Genomic DNA, 22929 nt, shown 5'->3' on the forward strand with positions numbered 1-22929 from the left:
TTCTTGAAATATTCATTTTTATTGTATGTAACATTATTATACTTAAAATAATTTTTCTTGAAATATTAATGTTTATTGCATGTAACAGTATTATACTTAAAATTGTTTTTCTTGAAAATAAAATAAAAAGGGGGTGTGCTCTTGGTTCTGAGTGATATAAAAAAGAATAAACCCCCAAGGAGAAAAACAAAGGATTATCTGGGGAGGAAAGGGTTAGCAAGCAGCAGGCTGTAATCTATTTTCTCCTCTTAAAGAGAATACCCAAGCCAAAATCTCCTTATAAACACTCTGCTGACAGATTTCTAGGCAAACACACTAACAATATTTACTAGCAGAAAAGACCCAATCTAGTGAATGTTTTTAGAAGGTTGCTTATTGAAAATAAACCTGGAATTTATAGACTTACAAGGCACAATTTCCTGAAAATATCCCAAGCTATGTAATTATCAGAGAAAAACATGAACATTTTTCATGACTAAAATAACTTGGTTTGTGTAACTAAAGGCCTGCTTGCATCACTCAGAGGTCACTTCTGTTCACCCTAGGCCATGGTGTGTCCTCACACAGCATCAAAGAACCTAGAAGGAGGTGCTAGAAATCCAGGACATCTCCTTGCTGCCTTTACATGTGTCTGTCTCTTAATTAACCATATCCTTAAAATACTTAGTAAATGTGAAACTGGGTAAGATCTCTTATTCTTCTGTAACTGATGTAGCAAATTGAGCTTTTTGTCATGATTATGTAAAAAGAAACAAAAACAAGTTGAACTCAAGAGTTCTCATTTGCAAAACAAGGTATTAATAAAGGGGGAAATTCTGTAATCTAAGATTATACCACCAAAGACAACATACATATCTGAACATAAGAGAAAAACATTCTTTTTAAAAATATATATTTTATTGATTTTTAGAGAGAAGGGAGAGAGAGAGAGAGAGAGAGAGATATAGAAACATCAATGATGAGAGAGAATCATTGATTAGCTGCCTCCTGCACGCCCCCTACTGGGGATTGAGCCCACAACCCAGGCATGTGCCCTTGGCCAGAATCGAACCCAGGACCTTTCAGTCCTCAGGCCGACGCTCTAGCCACTGAGCCAAACCAGCTAGGGCAAGAGAAAAACGTTCTTAAAAAATGCAAGTGTGTAGGGCCCTCAATAAATATTTGTTAAATAAAGATATCAAAGATCATTTCTACTTTTATGTGTCCAAGTTTATTTTAAATTAGCTAATCTGGTATGACTTTAATCTGGTATGGCTAAAGCCCATCTTTAGCCCTGGCCAGGTTTCTCAGTGGGTTGGAGTGGTATCCCATACACCAAAAGGTCTCAGGTTCAATTTCCGTTCAGGACACATACCTAGACTGCAGGTTCAATCTCCAGTTGGGGCACATATAAGGGGCAACCAATTGATGTTTCTCTCTTATATCAGTGTTTCTCTTTCTCTCCCTTCCTCTCTAGAAACATATAGATATCCTCAAATGAGGTTTAAAATAAAATAAATAGCCTATCTCCAAGTATACTTATACACAAACTCAGTTAAGTAAAAATATTTGTTTCAAATATTTTTAAATAAAAGTCAAGGCTAGAAGCAAAAAATATATATATATATATACTAATAAAAGGGTAATATGCTAATTTGACTGGGAGACTTTTCAGGAGACCTTCCGGACATTCTTCTGCACAAAGCCATGGTGACAGGGCCGAGGTAGAGGTGGTTAGGGGCCAAGAGGGGAGGGCAGTTGTGGGTGATCAGGCCAGGATGGGACGGCAGTTGTGGGTGATCAGGCCTTTGCGGGGAGGCCATTGGGGGTGATCAGGCTCGTGGGGGGGAGGCAGTTGGGGGTGAGCAGGCTGGCAGGCAGAGTGGTTAGGGGTAATTAGGCAGGCAGGCAGGTGAGCAGTTAGGAGCCAGCAGTCCCGGATTGTGAGAGGGATGTCTGACTGCCAGTTTAGGCCTGATCCCACAGGGCAGTCAGACATCCCCCGAGGGGGTCCCAGATTGGAGAGGGTGCAGGCGGGCTGAGGGACACCCCCCCCCGTGCATGAATTTCATGCACTGGGCCACTAGTATGTATGTGTGTGTGTGTGTGTGTGTGTGTATGTGTGTGTGTGTGTATAATATAATTTAGGTAACATTTTACAGCAAAATATTCCTACAATCTCTTCACTCTTTCCTTTATGGTTCTACTAGAGGCCCAGTGCACGAAATCCGTGCACTGTGGGGGGGGGGTCCCTCAGTCCAGCCTGCACCCTCTCCAATATGGGACCCCTCGGGGGATGCCCGACTGCTGGATTAGGCCCAATCCTACAGGGATAGGGCCTAACTGGCAGTCGGACATCCCTCTCACAATCCAGGGACTGCTGGCTCCCAACTGCTCACCTGCCTGCCTTCCTGATTGCCCCTAACCGCTTCTGCCTGCCAGCCTGATCACCCCCTAACCACTCCCCTGCCAGACTGATTGATGCCTAACTGCTCCCCTGCCGGCCCGACTGCCCTCCAAATGTCCTCCCCTGCTGGCCTGGTCGCCCCTAACTGCCCTCCCCTGCCAGCCTGGTTGCCTCAACTGCCCTCCCCTGTTGGCCTGATCGCCCACAACTACCCTCCCCTGCCGGCCATCTTGTGGCAGCCATCTTTGACCACATGGGGCAGCCATCTTGTGCGAGGGCATGAGGGTCAATTTGCAGTATATACTAATATCAGTATGACAGCAGACCTAAAACATCCTATCTAATAAAGAGGGAATATGCAAATTGACCATCACACTGTAACAAGATGGCTGCGCCCACAGCAGAGGTCAAGTTCCCGTAAGGAGCCTTAACGAGCAATCAGCAGAGACCTGAGGCTGAGTGGCGCTGGGCTGGGGCAGTGGACCTGAGGCTGCACCCCATACCCTGGTGTTGGGCCATGGTACCTCAGACTGTGCTCCCCGCCCAGCGGGGCTTGACGGGGAACCTCAGGGTGCACCCCCTGCCTAGTGGGGCTTGATGGGGGACCTCAGGCTGCGCCCCCCCACCCCAGTGCCAGGCTGGGCCCCCTGCCATGCAGAGCTTTATGGGGGCCTGAGGCTGCACCCCCCACCTGCAGGGCATGACAGGGGACCTCAAGGCGTGCCCCCTCCCCGGCCCAGGGCCAGGGGACCTGAGGCTGCGCCCCCCGCCTGGCGGAGCTTGACAGGGGTGGGGCCTGCCGGGTCTGGATCTTGCTCAATGGGGGTGGGGCCAGCCGGGTATGGGTCTCATGCGATTTCAAGGTGCACACGGGTGGGTGGGGACTTGACTCTGGGTCCTGCAGCATGCCACAGACTCTGACAGGAGGAAGATGCTCATATACATTTTACTAATTTTCTTTCATCTCTGACATTTCTATTATAGAGAAAGGGCAAATAGCAATATTAAAATATTTCCTCTAATTAATTCCCTTTTAATGTGCAAGAATTTCGTGCACCAGGCCACTAGTTATCACATAAAATATCTGATTTAATCCTCAAAATAACTGGTAGTAAAGTTTGTTCTTATTACCATCTCATAGATGAGCAGACTTAAATTAAGCGAGGCTCAGTAATCAGCTTAATCACCTGAGTAAATTTGAGGATCAGAGCTGCCACTCTACATACCAGTGTCCCCACTGTATAGGATCAGGACTTAAGCAAACACCCCTCATCACCACATTCGTTATTTTTTTAACACTGGTTACATTAAACCATAGAATCTTAGACCCAGGAAATCTTACTGGCTCAATCCTCTCATGACCAATGGAGATGAGATGACATGACCAAGATCACAAATGTGGCAGGAGTTAGGACTGATGTATTATGCCTCACCACATCTCTTTATAGAATAAAAAGATGCAGCTCTCATATCACAAATTTGACCTAAGAATAAATCTATTAGGTATAAGAAATATTAAATATTTAATGTTTAAATATTTAACAATAATGTTGATTACCCTCCTGAACCATAAAACATATTTTTTAAAAATATATGACTTACATCTCTTTAAAAATATGTTCAGGAAAAGGTCTGAATTGATCCTCCTTTTTCTCAATAACTTTCTATGTAATATACAGTCATTTGCAATCATCCTATTGACTTCAAAGCTGCACTGAAAATCATGAATTAAAAAAAAAACACTTCAGAGTATAACTGAGGTATCAGGAATCTATTGGTTATGGTTCTCTTATTGTCTTTTGTTTTCCTTATTCTTTTCTCTCCTTCAAAATTTCTTTCCAACCCACTTCAAAACATTTCTAGGGTATCCTAAAAGCAGAAGCCTCTTCTTTGCAAATGTAGAGAAGTGTTATATACATGGAAAAGTTATCTTTTTGTGTTGCTAAAGATATAAGATACTCAGAAGTGACTAAATAGAACAAGAGGCTTATGTCAGTTGGTGGAGATTAGGGGCGCCAATGCATCCAGTTGAAAATCTGTGTATTACTTTTGACTCCCCAAAAACTTCAATGGTCCCTCAGTATCCACAGGGGACTGGTTTCAAGACTCCCCACAGACACCAAAAAAGATGCCCAAGTCCCTTATATAAAATGATATAGAACAATGTATCCAGTAGGTCCTCTGCATTCATATATTCCCACCTGTGGATCAAAATTACTATTTTCAATCCACAATTGCTTGAACCTGAGGATGTGAAACCCAGGGACACAGAGGAAAACTGTATATTAATTAAAAAGAATCTGCATATAAGTAGACCTGTGCAGTTTAAACCTGTATTGTTCAAGAGCCAACTGAATTTACACTGCTTGTTAATTTGAGTTGAGATTTTTTTCTTTGTTCTCCAGAAATACCAACTAGCAGAGATACCTGCCCACCAAAAGCAGAGAAAACCATCTGAAGTGGAATGAAATATACCAAGAAGTGAAGTATAAGTGGTAATTAGACTGTTCATTCAACAGAGTATTATAAATCACTAAAAATCACCTGTTAGTAAAAACTTATTCCTAAATATTGACTCTTACCCTGATATTGTGCCATATCTTTTGACCAAAGAGTCTCTGTTCCATATTGAGTTTCATCATACAAAAATTTTACTTCTGTGGCACCAGCATCTTCTGCGTTCTGAATTAATTCCTAATCAAGATATACACCAAAAATAATATTTCATAATACAGTAATCTACTGCCCATCTTTATATTTACCTACAATATTTAAAAAATAATTACATTTAAGTAAAGAAAACCCACTGCTTGCATCATTATCTTTAAGATCTGGTGAGGATACTACTGAAAGTAATTGTTAAATACATATGAGTATGGTTGAAAAGACCATGAGTCCTTCTTCAATTACACATACTTACAATGCCTTTTTTAACTCACTACTCTTAGCTTGCAACACAAATCCTGAGACTATTTATAACTCTGCCTCTTATTTACAACCTACCCAAAGCCTTCATACAAAAGAAATTACTCAAGTTCCAACCTACACAGACTGTTTTGTCATTTGGGATAAATACCCATTTTCAAGCAGTTACCTAAAAAGATCTTTATTTATCATTTGCTTACCAAACTTACCTTTCTCTTAGAAAAAAAAAAATCAGTCTATGTACAGTATGTTGCATCTTGAAAATTTGAGATATTAGCATGTCTTTTTCCTATATTAAGATGAAAGTTTTTTTGAAGGTCAGCACTGACTTATTCCTTTCATAAAAAAAGATAGTAATATTGTTTGGTGAGTAAGTTGATGGGTGAATTGGTAATCAAAGCACTGCAATGTGAGAAAGGAAAGGACAAACTACAAGATTTACACCCATCAGTAGCCTCAACAAAATCCCGTCTCAACAACCCCAATCACTTTGGCACACCTACCAAAATCATGTTGGGAGCTCCACACTCTAACATAAGAGTCCAACTGCTGGAGCCAATCCCACAATCATTAGAACTTGAAATGAACTTCAAAGATATTACCCCTAGTTTATTTTGGACCTTACCTAAAGTATAGAAAAGTCAACACGTAACAATTACCTGGGTGAGCTGTGATTTAGGCCAAACCAAATCAGGTGGTTACATTTTAAATGGATGGGTCTGTAGAAACACAATAACCCATCTTGTATTTTTACACTCACAAACCTCTAACATTGGGAAGAACTATATTTTAACTTTTCTGGCACCTTGGTATTACTAAACCTGGGGTGGGGTCGAGGGAATGGGCAAGAAGTGAAGACAGCAATGCCAACAGCAAAGCCTTTATCAGAGTAAAAAGGTGACAGTGCCCACATGAGAAGAGACAACTCTTAGGCTGAGTAAGGGACTAGCACAGATCTGAAGAGCTAGTTCTGAGATTAGGTAAGACATGTAGTTCCCTGGGTGCACACCAAGAGGTTGGGAAGTCTTACCCACCTGCTGTTCAACCCCAAACATGCCCTTATCTACCTGCTTATCGACTACAAATACTCCTGTTCACACAGCTGCCTATTTCTCATAGAATTTTTAGACTAGTTCCTACACTATTTAGTCTAACAGAATCCCTGAAATTAGTAATCTTATTTACATTAGGCTATTATGATATAAAGGAGAAATAAGAATTAAAAGGGAGCAAAATATAATGTTAACTTTCAAAATGAGAGCACTTTAGAGGTTGGATCTTGGTTTCATTTGGATATCTATTTTTTATTTATGTGCATTTTAGGAAGCAGAGATGAAGAAAACTGGAGATAAAGTCCCAACTCCCAGGCTCCAACTATCCATCTCAAGTTGAACAAAAAATAGGATGGGATGCTTTTTCTCAGGGGATCTCTCTCAAACTGATTCTAAGAAGAAGCGACAATAAATATGTCAATTTGCATATAATCTTGGGCGATTCATTAAAATATCTGGACCTTTCAGCAAACATCACAAAAGGCATAAGTCTAAGATTCCAATTAAATCTAAAATGGTTGAATTCTACTAAAACATCCAAGGAACAAAGATTAAATTCAGTTGGCTCGCACATAAATATATATAGTAAGCAAAGAGGAAGGAGTAAATATCAGCTGCTTGCTAGCTATAGGAATGTCCAAAGAGCTCACTCATTTCTGTGGCCTTGTTTCCTGATAGGATTTATCACTCACTTTTGAAGTGATAAACTCCTGTTACCATCAACTAATCCTTCAAATTTAAATTTGTTCTCTTTGCCTCTCTACCCCCATTACAACCCAATAAACATACTCTTCCTATCTTCACTTTCCTAATATGTCAATATAAAAATGGTTTGCAAATTAACTCTGTGAATCACTGATGCCTATTCTGAAAGGATACATGTCATTATTAAAATCACTGAAGATGCAGCAATCCTCTTCCAGCATCTATCTGAGTATGACTATTAACCTAGTCCTTATTTTCTAAAAATTTACCACCTAAACTAGAAAATATGAGGACTAAAAAATTGGTAATAAACACTAAATAAATTAATGAGAAGGAAAATGCATAATAACTGATCTTTTACAACTAAGGAGGTTTCTTGCTAAGCTTAAACACAAAATCTAATCTTTGCAATATCTTCCATATTGCTTTCTTTTATGGTTGCTTAATTTTTTTATGTGTATTCAAACTAAAAGAATACATCATAAATAGCTTTAAATAACTGAAATAATTGAAGTCTTCCCAAAAGCAAACCTCTAAAACCAGGGGTCCAATGAGCACATTCTGTGGCCCCTGAAAGTGGATTCTGTACTATTCTGTTTGTGTGGTCGGCCGGGTGGTAGATTGGTGATGCCATTGCACAGTGTTTCACATGCAGTTCATAAAGTTACATTATAGAGTTATGTACAGTCACAAAGAAGTGTTCCCAGAGTGGCACTGCTTGATTACAGCAACTTAGTGGGTCCCTTGTGCTCTGAAACCCCACGTATTTACATAGACTGTGTTCCCAACCTACACCATCCCGTGAATGCACTGCAGGTGCAGAGGGTAGTAAGTATAGCCATTCAAATCTAGACAAAATTCTAAAACATGTAAACACTAACAAGACTTCTAAGTAATTTTACTCCCCCTCATTTTTATCAAAGTAAATTCATACACGTACACAACACATGCCCTACCTTAAGAATCTGTCCTCCTTCTGGATATCTTCTTAAAATGTCCTTGAGAAAATCAACAAGTGGTGGAGTTGTTTGACCAAATCTACCTAAAATAAAAATCCCATGGCCTGTTACCAATGTGTTATTTGGTTCCAAGACACAGTAAAATTCTACAAGTTAAAACGTCATGTTTTACTGCAGCTCTCGGTTATGAAACTCTACCTAATAAACAGATTCAGTAGAGTAAAGCAGATTCTGCCCTGGATGGTGTGGCTCAGTTGATTGGGGCATCATCCCGTACACCAAAAGGTTGTGGGTTTGATTTCTGGTCAGGGCACATGCCTAGGTTGCGCATTCGATCCCCAGTTGACAGAGGCAACCGATCAATGCTTCTCTCTCATTGATGTTTCTTTCTCTCTCCCTCTCTCTCTCTCTCTCTCTCCCAGTCCCCTAAAAAATCAATGAAAACATATTTTCAAGTGTGGATTAAAAAAAAAAGTAAAGCAGATTCAACTTTATCAAATCTCAAGATTTTTTTCTTAGCTACAAATTAAGTTTTAAAAACATGTTAAAAAATATACTAAATGTCACAAAAGATTATTAATTAAAAAATAAAGCGCATGGGGGAAAAGGTTGATATTTTCCAAAACAACTGAAATAAATGGTGCTTTGCTGCAAAATTATAAGCCAGAGCTAATGGTGCTGATAATGACATTCTTAATATTCTCAATCTCAACTAATGATCTGATTATTCTGAAATTCAGCACAATCATTGTCTCAATGGCTGTCCAGTCAAATACCCTTAAGCCTTTCCAAACTAGAGATTCTTAGAATTGACTGACCAGGTTTCCTTCAGATAGGTGACAGTCAAGTACAGGGACAATGGGGGGAGGAAAGTAATTTCTCAGATGCAAAATTTTTCAGAACAAAAAAAAATCTGTATATAAGTAAAAAAAAAAAAAATCTGTGCTTAAGAAACAGAATCATCACTATAAATTTATTTGCATCATTTTTATACAACTATGCACCAAGACCAAACCCCAACTGTTCCACAGGCTAATATATATCCCACACATTTTTATAACTCACTAGCTCCATCTGCTTTTGTTTTCCTCTGGCCCTGATATCCACTCATCACATTCCAATGTTATACACTTTCATTTCACTTTTAAAACATAATCTTTATTCAACTAAAAAGGGCAAAATATCCTGGTAAAGTCAATGTTATACCTCCCCCTTTTAAGCCTTTTGATTGAAGGTTTACAAAAAGATGACAATTTTTGGAAGTCAGTTCTCCAATCTTGATCCAGTCAGGTAACTGAAAAAAATAAATAAATAAAATGTATGAAAAGCAGTATAGTTCCTAATACTGTAAATTCAAAACTTTACCATAATTTTTTTTCACTTAAGATATAATGCTTGTTAACTGTTCTTATCAGGAATTAAGTTGCTCTGGAGAAGTGAATGTTTCAAAGAATAAAAATTTAGTAAAAAAAATTTATTTAAAAATTTCAAAGATAGTTACAAATAGATAAAGATACACATATTTCTGCTTTAAAATAATTTAAATGTTATATAATGAATGAGGATCATAAACAAAGTCATTCTTTTAATTAGCAGTTCCAAAGTGTATTGCTCAGAGCACAGCTCTATGAGATGTCAACAGATAGTAGAGGACAAAAAAAATTGTTTTAAATTAATTGGAATAATTTGGGGTTTAGGGCATTTAACATGTTAATATGTATTGTAACTTTCTTAGATTACACTAAGCAGTATTTCATAAATTTAGCATTGATTTCTTTTTCATTTATTTTCTAGGATATTGTTCCCAGAAATATAGTTTGGAAAACACTGCTACAGATGTTGCTACAATAAAGGTATGGTGTAAAAGGAAGGGGTAAATAAGGACTGCAACTTCTGAAGCTGCTTTGGTCTACACCTTTCCTGAAATTGGCTTTCCGAAAAACACCTTGATGTTCATTTTCCCTTTGGTGTTTGTTCTGATTCTCATAAGGGCAAAGGACAATATGTGTGATCATAAGCCACAGGAGCAGTGTAATAGTGCCTTTTTTGGAAAATAAGGTAAGTAATCCAAAGCCAGATAACCTTGTCCCCGCCGGTGACTCCTTAACAGGTCAGCAGTCTGCAAAACATTACTCAAAAGCTCACCTGAGGAACCACCACTGTATCTTTCACTTCCTTGACAAGGTGTGAAGGACATAATTTACCATGTCAAAAATTCAGTATTACTACCCATTTCACATTGATATCTTCCAGGATCCCTAGAGCTCCACTTATCAAAAGGTGACATCACTAGCTTTCCTTCCATCACTTATCGCTCATCTTTTACTCTGAATCTCAATTATTAGTGGCATCTTCTATCTCGTCACTATAATTGGAAAGCTGGGGGAAAAGTCCTCTCTCTCACCAAACCACAGTCAAATTAATTACTTTCTGGGTACCAGCATGTCCCTCCCCAACTTTTCTCATAGCTAACTTGTTCTCTACGTCCAATTGTTCAGACCCTCCACATCTCGAATTTGTATAACAATCCCATCTGGTCTTCTTACTTTCTGTACATCATCTTCATTCTAGTCCCCATAGAATGAATAGAATAGTCTCTAACACACAAATCTGAATGTGTTACAGTTCCCAGTTTATGAAGCACTTTCTATACATATCCCCACTGAATCTTAAAGCAAGCCTGTAAAAACTCCTTGCACAGGAAATATGGATAAGAATAATCATAGCAGTATTGTTTTAAAACAAAAATTTAGAAACTACCCAAATTTTATGGCATATTGATACAATGAAATATTACACAATAATAAAAAATGAACTAAGAAAACTGTATATAAATTTGGGTGAATATTCATAACATAATATTCAGAGTAAAAAGCTAATTCCAGGTTTCTACATATAGAATAATACACTTCTTATAAAGTTCATAAATAACTAAAAATAAACAGTATATTACCTAGGTTATATATTTAGGTTATACACACACATAGACACATACATACACATATATACACAAACATCCTATATAATAAAAGGCTAATATGCAAATTGTCCCCTCAACCAGGAGTTCAACCAGGGGGTGAGGCCGGCTAGCCAACCGCCTATGGCCCCTCCCCCGGTCAGCCCGGCCTGATCTTGGCCCTGATTGGGGCAGGTGGCCAGACCCCACCCGTGCATGAATTCATGCACCGGACCTCTAGTAAGTATGTATATGTACATATATATACATACTAGAGGCCCGGTGCATGAAAATTTATGCACTGGAGGGGGGGGTCCCTCAGCCCAGCCTGCCCCTTCTCACAGTCTAGGAGCCCTTTGTGGCAGGAGGCGATCCGGCGATCAGGGGAAGGCAACGCCCCATCACACCTCGGCCGGCCCTGGTTACCTGAGCCTCTGGCCAGCCCTGGGTGGCTGGGGGGCTGAGGGGACTGGGGGACTCCAGAGGCAGGTACACAGAGCAGCCAAGCCTGCCTGGGGGTGGGCCCGGCCTTGTCACGCACCTGCCGCCCCGGTGGGGCTGAGGGGACTGGGCGCCACCATCTTGTGGCTGTGGGCACCGCCATCTTTGAGGGTGTGGCGGTCAATTAGTATATTCCCTCCTTATTGGCTGTGGGCACCACCATCTTTGAGGGCGGGGCAGTCAATCAGCATATTCCCTCCTTATTGGCTGTGGGCGCCACCATCTTTGTGATGGTGTGAGGGTCAATTAGCATATTCCCTCTTTATTAGATAGGATACCCTAATGATAAAATTACACATATGATAAAATTATTAAAGTGACTAAAAAAAGATAACAGAATACTAAACACAGAGGGGTAAGGGAAGAGACACAGGTATACAGGCTGGGGATAAGCACAAAGGTAAATATAAACTATCAACAGTGTTCTAGTTCTCCAGTTGGATGATGTCATTATTCATTCTATTGTTAGTTAATTAAATACCTACTAAAAGAGAGCCATGTATGAGCCAAGAATTACTAGTTCAATTCAGTATAGGCAAGGTACATTAAAAAGAAGGAAGGGAGGGAGGGAGGGAGGAAGGGACATGGAAGGAAGGGAGGAAGGAAGGAAGGAAGGAAGGAAGGGAGGGAGGGAGGGAGGGAGGGAGTAAGGAGGGAGGGAGGGAAGGGAGGAAGGGAGGAAGGAAGGAAGGAAGGAAGGAAGGAAGGAAGGAAGGAAGGAAGGAAGGAAGGAAGGAAGGAAGACCTATAATGCATGAAAAGGTTTCCAGGTCTTAAAGGGGACTCGAAAAGGAAGAAGACACAGATTAGCACCACATTAGTAAAAACAGATGTAACTGACTATGTGAGTTTGACAATGAATGCTTTTGGCAGATGTTATCAGTGACTTATTTACAAGGAAGTGATTCTCCCAAAGAGAAAGCAAGCAGCGCAGATAACTTGAGCAGTGCAATCTGCTTTCTCCTCCAGAGCGTGCCAAGATTTGGGGATTTTGCTTGGGCCTCATTCTTTTTTGGACCTTAATTGCTCCAACCAAGCAAAAAGCAACATTGGACCAATTCACCTCCAGAGGTGATAAAAGCTTAATAGTAGTCCATTTCAGCCTGGCCAGTATGGCTCAATCATTAAGCATTGATCTATGAACCAGGAGGTCATGGTTTGATTTCCATTCAGGGGCACATGCCCAGATTGTGGGCTCGATTCCCAAGGTGGGGTGTACAGGAGGCAGCCAATTAATGATTTCCTCTCATCATTGATGTGTCTATCTCTCTCTCTCTTCCTTCCTCTCTGAAATCAATAAAAAATATATATATTTCAAAAAAAGTAGTTCATTTCAGTCTTTATATTTGTCTTTAAAACAGTAATTATAAAATAATTTTAACATCTGGATTTCTGTCCATGCCAGTTTCAGCCTCCCTTAAAAACCTCCGAGTCGCTCATTTTCATTTACTATGAAACTAACTTCAAATTATTAAGCAAACAATACAATTTTAATTGTAGTCTGGACCTCCCAACACTTCTTCCTTTGTTCAGTTGTCAAGGACACAAGGAGGTTTTCAAGATCTAAAAGCTGACAGGGAGGACATTTTTTATCAAAAGAGAAGAAAGTGAAGTGATACTTCAAACCCGGCTTGAGGCTCAAACACATTTGGTATGGATCAGGAAAATGGACCAGAAAGATGCACAGCTATAATGAATAGCTTCAGTTTCTGCATGGGACAGGAGGTAAAGAACTTACAAATGCCACTTCCAAGCCAGGAAAAACAAAAGAAACAAGTAAAAAGAGGATGCTAGGTGACCCAGAAAGACTAAGGAATAAGTACCTACTCCTAACTATGTCCAATACCAACCAAAACCAGTGGGTGACAAGGAGTTGCCAACAGCTTTTGTTTTCTGCCTAAAATATTTAGAATTCTTGCCAATAATTCAAATCTAAAAGATTATAAACAGCATTAAATTAAAAAGGAAAATAAAACCACCTCTGTGAAAGATGTGCTTTTATAAAGGTGACCTTTAATGGCACATGTTAGCCTTACTAAGTTCATCAGTTTGGTAAAAGTCACAAGCCTGTCACCTCTGAATCAGAAGAGAATTGTGCCCTCTGCTTGTTTTCTGGGGGAACTCCATCCTTGACTTTCAAGTTCATTTTTAACGGTTTAAGCTCTCTCTGTTTTAAAGAACTTCACATTTAGCTTTTTTTATTTATTGACACCCTGACAGATTCTCTGTGGTGTGGCAGAGTAAAAAGTCCAGACTTTGGAATCAGACAGACCTAGGTTCCAGTCCTGGTTTGATACTTCTCTCTGAATCTTGGCTTTACTAGTCTACAAAATGGAGTAGTAATAACGAACTCATGAGCTTGTTTTCAGTAGTAACTGAGATGATATATATACAAAATATCTAGAACAGTGTGTGGAACACAGTCAGTAGCTCAATAAATGTTAATAATATTCCCAATGTATTTACAAAGTACAGAAAAAGAAATATGCTGAAAAAGTTACTTCCCAAAATTGTATCTCTAGCCCTGACATCTATCCCTTGAGCTTCAGACCTACATCTGCCTGCTGAATATACTCTAGTCTAGACTCTTACATAGCAGAGATCTTAGAATTGGTTAGAATTCGTTTATCCCATTCCCATTAGAAACAGGAAAGCAGATTCTAACATGGTAATTAATTTGGCCTCTGTTACCCACTGGCAGTAGGATCTCTCTATGTCACCTACCTGTTTGTGCATTTACCTGGATGTCTCTTTTATGTCCTGCCATCAGCTGAACCTTATACAAAAGCAAACTGGTTACCACCTTTCCTCCAAAATTAGGTATCTTCTGTACTTGTTTATGTCTGCTAACTGAACCAATATTTTCCTGATCTCGCTCAAGGCTTCTGAACATCCTTGGCAAAGCCTTCTGCCTTATTCTACATCTCACCTCCTCCCCCACGCTGCCTGCCCCCCCAATTTCGTACCAAACTGCCATAATTTTATATTTTTAAAATTCTCCTATACATCCTTTTCTTTCAGTGTTACCAGTACAATCATAGTCTAGAACAGTGGTCGGCAAACTGCGGCTCGCGAGCCGCGGTTTGCTGCTCTGTTGACTAATGAGTTTGCCAACCACTGCGTAAGGCATTACCCTTACCCAGAAGTTTTGACTTCAGGTTAAAGACATTAGTACATTATTAAAATGTTTTTTAAGTGTTTTTCCCTAAGGCAGTGGTCGGCAAACTCATTAGTCAACAGAGCGGCAAACCGAGGCTCGCGAGCCGCATGTGGCTCGCGAGCCGCAGTTTGCCGACCACTGGTCTAGAACCTCACTACCTCATTATTAGCATAAATTTCCTAACTGGACCCTCTCCACCAATCACTCACTCAATCTGAAACCTCTACACATCACTGAAATGTTTACCATCCCATACCAATACTTTGCAGACACCTCCAAATACATTTCTAATGGCAAGACTGAGCCACAACTGAGCCTTTGGGTATAACCACATCTAGGGGACAAATGGGCAAAGCAGAACCAGAGTCCTCAAGTCACTGTCTGCATACCAGCTAACACCTTGGGGAACTGGAAAAGAGGGCTGATCCATGGAGCAACATAAGAACAGGTTAACAGGAAATCTGGGTCTAAGTGGACAAGTGACCAGTGAGTGGACCCAGGTACACAGAAGGTCAAGATTACATTGAGGAATTAAAATCACAGGTACCAAGTACTTCACCAATATTTATACTAGACTAGAGGCCCAGTGCATGAAATTCGTGCATGGGTAGGGTCCTAGGCCTGGCTGGTGATTAGGGCCGATCTGTGGGGTGACTGGCGATGTGATTTGGGGGCCCCCGCTGGCACCCACCTTGGCTGGCCTGGGGCCTGCAGGCTGGGGGCAGCTCCTGTGTTGAGCATCTGCCCCCTGGTGGTCAGTGCACATCATAGCAACTGGTCGTTCCACCAGTCATTTTGTTGTTTGGTCGATTTGCATATTAGGCTTTTATTATATAGGACTAGAGGCCCAGTGCAAGAAAATTCATGCACCCTCAGCCCGGCCTGCGTCCTCTCACAGTATGGGAGCCCTCAGGGGATGTACCACTGACAGCTTAGGCCCACTCCCCATGGAGGGCGAGCCCAAGCTGCAGTATGGCCTCCCTCTGTGGGAGGCAACCGGACAGGCCTATCAGGGGACAGCGCCGGCCACTGAGCAGCCGGCCCTGCCCCCGCCGCCCCGATCGCCCCTCTGCTGCCGCCCCCTGATCACTGTCCCCTCCCTCTGCCCGCTGGCACGTGCCTTGGCTGGCCTGGCACTGCTTGCTCACCAGCCCCGCCTCCCCCCAACTGGTTGTTCCACCATTTGGTCAATTTGCATATTACGCTTTTATTATATTGGATTGTAAGGAAATCTAATACTAAAAATGGCATTCTGTATGGCTTAAGTATTCCCTGCATATTTGTTCAACTCTTTGTCACCTCCTTTAAATCCTGAAAATGATGTGCGTTTTTTTTAATCATAGAAAAAAATAAAGTGAAGATATTTATTAGCATAAATAAATGTTAATTTTCAGCAATATGTCTCCATGTAACTCTTCCCTTAAGTAGTTTCACCAACCTTAAAGGATACATTTAACAATATGAAATACTCCTATTTTCCATAGTTTTGATCTGCTAAATCATTCATTTATACCTTAAACGTTTTAATATAAAAGTACTCCTCAAACTAATAGCTTCTACATGAAAGTATGTCTGAAGATCCTTTCAGGCTAATTTTCTGTGATTCAAAACTGGGGAGAAACTTCTAAGCCATAAAAAGGTTAAGATATTTACCAATGTTAAATGTGTATCATTAAAAAATAAGTAATGATTAAGTTACTTCAATGATGATGTCTCTAAACACAGAAACAACATATAATGCCCATCAGAAAAAGTATCTTGCCCAGCCAGTGTGCTCAGTGGTTAAGCCTGGAACTATGAACCAGGAGGTTAGGTTCCAGTCCAGTCAGGGCACACGCCCAGGTTGCAGGCTGAGTCCCCATTGCGGGGTGTGCAGGAGGCGGCCAATCAGTGATTCTCTCATCACTGATGTGTCTCTCTCTCTCTCTATCTCCCTTCTCCCTCCCCCTCTAAAGTCAATAAAAATATATTTTTTAAAATAAGTATCTTAATTTCAGGAAGTGAAGATGCAGACAAAATGGAGGAGGGGGACTGCAAAGTTGAAATGGTAAGTCAATAAAAGTTACCGTGAGAGGAACGAACACACCCGTGTCGTTTTGCTCACGTTATTTGCAAAGCATCCTTCCCAGGGTGACCGCTCACTCCGTCTCCCACGACCCAGAATAAACCCACTCGGTGTCCCTCTCCACTAGCGGGTGGATGTGCCCAGCCTCAGCACGCAGCGGCCCACCCTCCTCCCGGGAGCGGGACGGGCCTACCTCCCGGCCGCCGAGCCACAGCCGCTGCTCCGACGCCGGGAAGCCCGTCTCGGCCCAGACGCGCTCCTTGACGGCGCGCACCGTCCAGGACTCCTGCACGGCCACGGTCCTGCAGCCGACGCAGCCGGGAAGGACGGTCACCCGCAGCCACCTGTGAAAGGCAAAGGGACGTCAGTGGGGCCCACGTGGGTGCCCGCAGAGCCCTCTCCCCGGGGCTCGGCGGCAGGCACCCTCGCGGCCCCGCGCCCGGCCGGGCGGGGTTACCTGTCCCCCATCGTCTGCGTCCCCGAGGCCCGCGTCCGTCCGCCCCGGTGCGCGGGAGCCGCTCACAGCCGGCCCGGCGGCGCCCGGAGGCCCGGCGCGGGCCCGGCAGGCCGGATCCTCATCCGTAGACCGGCGCCGCCCCGCCGCGCTCGGCCGCAGTCCCCGGGCGGCCCAGAGCCCCGGAGGAACCGCCAGAGGAAACCGTGGCCCCGCGGGGAGCACAGGGAGGCGGCGGCGGCGCGCTCCCGGGCGGCGAGGCCTCGGAGAGGCCGCCCGCGGGCACGCGCCCGCCCGCGAGGACCGTTAGCGGAGCCGCCGCCCCGCCCGCCCGCCCGCCAGGCCCCGCCCGCCCGCCCGCCAGGCCCCGCCCGGCCGCGCCTGCAGCAGCGCCGAGCCCCACACGCAGCCTCCCCGGCGGACTGTGCGTGGAGATGTGTATTTTCCCTGACGGAGCTCAGCAGTTATGTGAGGTGCAGACCTCGTGCCTGCTCTCCTCCAGCTCTGCCGACGTTTCATCTCTGGAAGCTTCTCCAAATAGGAAGTCAAGGAGGGAGCGTTGTGACTGCAGAACACAAATGTCATCCACGGCCCAGCCGGTTTGGCTCAGTCAATAGAGCGCCGGACTGAAGCGCCCGGTTTGATTCAGGTCAAGGGCGCGTGCCCGCGCTGCAGGCTCGAGCCCCGGTAAGGGGGGCATCCAGGAGGCAGCTGATCAATGATTCTCTCTTATAATTTATGTTTCTATCTCTCCCTCTCCCTTCCTCTCCGAAAACAATAAAAATATATTAATAAAAGAAGCCTTCCATGGTTTCATTTCCTGTTAGTTTTTAAGGCACAAAAGTAGGATCAATGACTCAGTTTGCTGAAGAAGGGGGTGCCGGAAGGAAAGTAATAGATGAGAATAAACATAAACATATCCTCTGACGTGTAAAAATATACATATGTGATTTATTTTAGTAATATTATCTTATACTGTCAGTACCCTAAGTTTTTCTATCACACCTGCTCTTTGAAATCAGAAATTTGAGCCTCAGAGTTTATGGATCAGCCCAGAGTAACTAACGTTGCCTTGTAATTTAGAAGTGCATGTGGTTTGATGAAGCTTCAGAGAATATCCTTTCCCCTGGCTTATTTCTCATAGGTATGAATGACACACATTGCCAAAAAAAAAAAAAAATGGCAACATCTATTAAAACAATTCAAAGGCTGTGTTGTGAACAAGTAAATTTGTGTGCTTCTTGTTTGAATATCCTAAATAGAATTAAAATTTAGTGTTTACCCCAAAATGGTATTAATTACTACTGTTTTTCAATTCCCTCTTCTCCCCCACCTCCACAAAAAATATTACTCGGAACGCATTATCGGTAATAAATATACAGAATGCCCCTACAGCAGTGGTTCTCAACCTTTCTAATGCCGTGGCCCTTTAATATAGTTCCTCATGTTGTGGTGACCCCCAACCATAAAATTATTTTCGTTGCTATTTCATAACTGTAATTTTGCTACTGTTAATGAATCATAATGTAAATATCTGTGTTTTCCGATGGTCTTAGGCTCTACAGCAGCAGTTCTCAACCTGTGGGTTGTGACCCACAGGTTGAGAACAGCTAGCAGGGTCGCCTAATATATCAGTTCATCGTATGGAGCCAGGCAGGGAAAGTACTATTTAAAAAGGGACTATATCCCAAGGAAGCAGAAGCACCAATCAGAAAGGATATATGCACCCCTATGTTCATAGCAGCACAATTTACAATAGCTAAGATTTGGAAACAGCCTAAGTGCCCATCAGCAGATGAGTGGATTAAAAAACTGTGGTACATCTACACAATTGAATACTATGCTGCTGTAAAAAAGAAGGAACTCTTACCATTTGCAACAGCATGGATGGAACTGGAGAGCATTATGCTAAGCGAAATAAACCAGTCAGAGAAAGATAAATATCACATGATCTCACCCATATGTGGGATATAATGATCAACATAAACTGATGAACAAAAATAGATCCAGAGACAAGGTAACACTGAACAGACCATCCAACCTCAGAGAGAAGGCAGGGGAGTGGGGGTTAGAGATCAACCAAAGGACTTGTATGCATGCAAATTAGCATAATCAATGGACAGGGACACTGGGGCTGAGGGGCTTGCCCTCAGGGGTGGGAGTGGCCAGGGGGAGGGTCAACGGAGTCGGGAGGGGGAAGGAGACATGTGTAATACTTTAAACAATAAAAAAAGGGGGGCGGAGGGAGTAGTTGGGGCAGGGCAAGGTAAGAGAGTAAAGGAGTTAGAACTCCTTTCTAAGAAGTTACATTTGAGCAGAGGCCTGAATGAAACACAGGAAGATGAAATTACCCAGAAAGAGCTTATGTGAGAAGAAACAGGGCAGAGCAACTGGTGTAGTTCATGCTTCCACCATCTTTGACCTGAATTTGGTACCATTGTCTCTTACTTGTTCTCCATCATCTACTTATCCCCTGTCCAATCCATTCCTCATCCCGCCACAAAATCAAATTTGGAATTGGTGTATATTTTGTTTACTATGGCTTCCCAGGGCCAGAAAGAGGCCCTAATGTAGAATAGGTGCTCAGTAAATAGGAAGGAAGGAAGAGAGGGAGGGACAGAGGGAAGCAGGGAAAGAGAGAGAAAGGGAGAGGGGAGGAGGGAGAAAAGAAGGAATGAATAAATATCTGGAAAATATAGAAAAGTAGAAAGAAGCTCTAACATTATTCATAATTCTAACACCACAATACAAAAAAAAAAAACATTTTTATAAATTGACATTAATAAGTTTTTTAAATATAATGGAATTACACTATGGGTACATAGTATTTTCAGCATCTTTGTCACTATAGAAATTTCATTTCTAATAACTGCCTAATTTTCCATTGAGAAGAAATATCTTAGGCTGCTTAACCCTATTGATACTTACATGAGTATTTTAATTTTTCTAAAGTTCACAAACTTCAGTAAATATCTTTGTTCATGAACTTTTACCACTATTTAGGTTAAGAAGAAAGTTTGCAAAATTTTTAAGAAATGTTTAGCTGAGCCTTGATCCACTCTTCAGGAGCATATTATGAAACGCTTAACAGCAAAAAGCCAAAACATCAGTCCCTTCTTTTAGAGTAAGTCCAAACTCAGTAAGAAATGAAGAGTCTCTCCAACCACCTTAAGAGCCCATTTCAGTTGTAAAGATGGGCAAAGAAAATTGTTTTATTGCACAAGCTGGACTCAACACAATAGAAGCAGAAAACAATGTTATTTTTTCTCATGACATTTGTTTTAACTTGCCTTTCTTTCTTTCCATTTTCCTGGATGACATATCTGACATAGCATGGGCCCTATCTTTATTATCACTCCTACGAGATAAAAATATTCCAGTCCCTTCCAATCCCTACAATGGACTCATTTTTGTATTTGTAAAATCTATCTAAGGTAATGATAAAGTGCCAGTTCAACCCAATGTAAAAATTCTTTAATCATAATTGGGCTTCCTTTATTCTGATCCATTCTCAGACCCACACATCGTATCAACTACAGTCAGGAAGCACAGATCAAGGCTGAGAGTTAACTTCCCCTGAAACAATACTTCATGATTTTATGAAACGGACTGTGCCTAATAGCATGTCTTGGATCATAAAGAGACAATAATTTGTCCCTTCTGGAGAATGTTTGCCCAGGATGTAAAGGCCAAAGTCTAACAAATTGTTATTCCTTTGTTTAATAAGTCAGCACAAGGCGTTTATCTTGAAAATAAAATATAAGGATATTGTATGCATGCTATTCAGTGAAGTCCTAAAGAATGAATTAAAACCATAAGCCAAGTAGAGAAAGGAAAAAGATATCCAACAGAGAGGAAACAGCACCTGTAAAATCATGGCCTCAAAAAATTGCAGTAGAGCTGAGATAAAATTCATGTAAAGGCATAGAAAACATGATCTTAGAGGAGTCTGCAGGAATACGGTCATGAAGTCTCCTTTATGCCACATATGGAGTTCCTTGAAGGGGCTGAGGAGCCACTTCCTGATTTTAATTAGGTAAGTGATCAGAATTACATTATACAAAGACTCCTCAGGTGGCAGGACTGAAGATTATTTGGAAGAGGCAAGACTTAAAAATAGGAACAAGAACAAGAAAAATGGTATCTGTGGGATTAAGTTAAAAGCTTCAAGAAGGAAATCCGCAGTGCTAAGTATCACATAGGTAAAGTACCCATAGGATTTGACCATTGACCACTAGTAGGCCATTGTCGAGTTAGTTCTGTGCTCCAGAACCTACAAGAATTTCCCAATGACTGTGGGATCAAGTTCAATTTATTCTGCATAGCATTCAAGACCCATCACAATTTAGGCCCCGTCAGCCTTGTCAGATTCTTCTGAGGTCACCCCACCATTCAAATACAATCTGTCGCCATGACCAGTTGAAAATATGTAACATTTATGGAGTACTTCCTATGTGCCATGCACCCTACTAAAAGCCTTATATGATTTAGCTTTGATCTTCTCAACAACCCCTCCAAGTACATAAAACCTCAATTTTCAGGTAGGGAAAATGAAACTAAACACCTTCCTTGTAGATCCACAGCTTTAACTGGGAGAGCTCAAGTTTGAACTCTAAAGCCCAAGCACTATTAAATATTAAACTACAATATTTACAAAATACAACTTCATATTGCTTTAGCTATCCCCATGTACTGTACCTGCCTTGTCCTCATCTACCTGTGGTCCTCTTCATCTGGTAAGTCCCCAAGTTCCAATCCCTGAATCACCACTTCCCCAGATTCCTCAACTCTTCCAGGTGCCATTCTCTATATAACTTCTCCATTGTATACTTACATTAGTATTACAGCATGTATCACATTTTATTAATTATAATTAATGTTAAATCATTGCAAGGGGAGCACTTGCATTCTTCTTTACATCTTAAGAGCCTAGCATAGAGTAATATTGAGTACATGTTACTGAGATTTTTAAAGGAAGACTAGCTCTTCAACCAGACATGCTGGTGGCCCTGGCAGATTTTATCCCACATTCAATCAGCAATCAGTCAGATAAATGACACAACATTCCTTCCTTTATACTAAATAGACACAATTGCTTAACTTTTATTTTTAGTTACATTAAACATGCTTTGGGAAATGAAGTCATATTTCTGAAATAACATTCCTGCGCTTTCTACCAAAGAGGGCATTATGCATTCCCTAAAGTGCTATAATAGTTATGAGAAAATCGCATTGTACAAAATTTACACGACGCTTTTGAAACTACTGTTAATTTTAATGAGAAATAGTTGTTTGGTTGCCAAAAATCCAAGATTATTCAAAATAGCTTTGCCATAGCAAAATTAACCAGAAGGGCCTTGTGTAGTCATGCTGTCAGATATCAACTGAGTAATCCAAAGGGACCCGGATATTATAAAGGTGACACATCTTGAGTTGTATTCACCATTTCGGGGAATAATAAAACCACATATGGTTTTTAAATTCCTTTTCAATTTATAATGACCTTTGATTAAGCATTGTCTCTTGGAACATTTTGTAGAAAATACGGAGACAGAGTGGACTGGCTATAAAATACGTACATTAAAATAAATTTATTTTATGCTAAAAATTAGAATGTCAGGAGTAGACACAATAGTAGGAAACTTATGACAAAAACCTATAAAACAGTGTAACATAAAATTGATTACATTGAACATAAAAAAAATATTGTGAGCAACAAATACCATAAAAAACTTCCCTTTTCGGTTTCTTCCAACTCTTGTTACT

General features: G+C 41.3%; 1 protein-coding gene across 3 annotated transcripts in view; it reads right to left on the reverse strand.

Moving 5' to 3' along the window:
* Positions 1–17455, reverse strand: part of SACS (sacsin molecular chaperone) — a 56119-nt gene extending 38664 nt beyond the window's left edge. For all 3 annotated transcript variants that reach the window (XM_054719740.1, XM_028136323.2, XM_028136322.2), the window contains exons 1-5: positions 17167–17455; positions 16903–17053; positions 9234–9321; positions 8025–8110; positions 4969–5080 (exon numbers count right to left, since the gene is read on the reverse strand). In XM_054719740.1, coding sequence (XP_054575715.1) covers positions 4969–5080; positions 8025–8110; positions 9234–9321; positions 16903–17053; positions 17167–17177 — 448 coding nt within the window. In that variant the 5' untranslated portion in view covers positions 17178–17455. The remainder of the gene's footprint in view (positions 1–4968; positions 5081–8024; positions 8111–9233; positions 9322–16902; positions 17054–17166) is intronic.
* Between the last annotated feature and the right edge of the window lie 5474 nt (positions 17456–22929).

This window comes from Eptesicus fuscus, chromosome 8, assembly GCF_027574615.1.
Source record: "Eptesicus fuscus isolate TK198812 chromosome 8, DD_ASM_mEF_20220401, whole genome shotgun sequence".
NCBI lineage: Eukaryota > Metazoa > Chordata > Mammalia > Chiroptera > Vespertilionidae > Eptesicus > Eptesicus fuscus.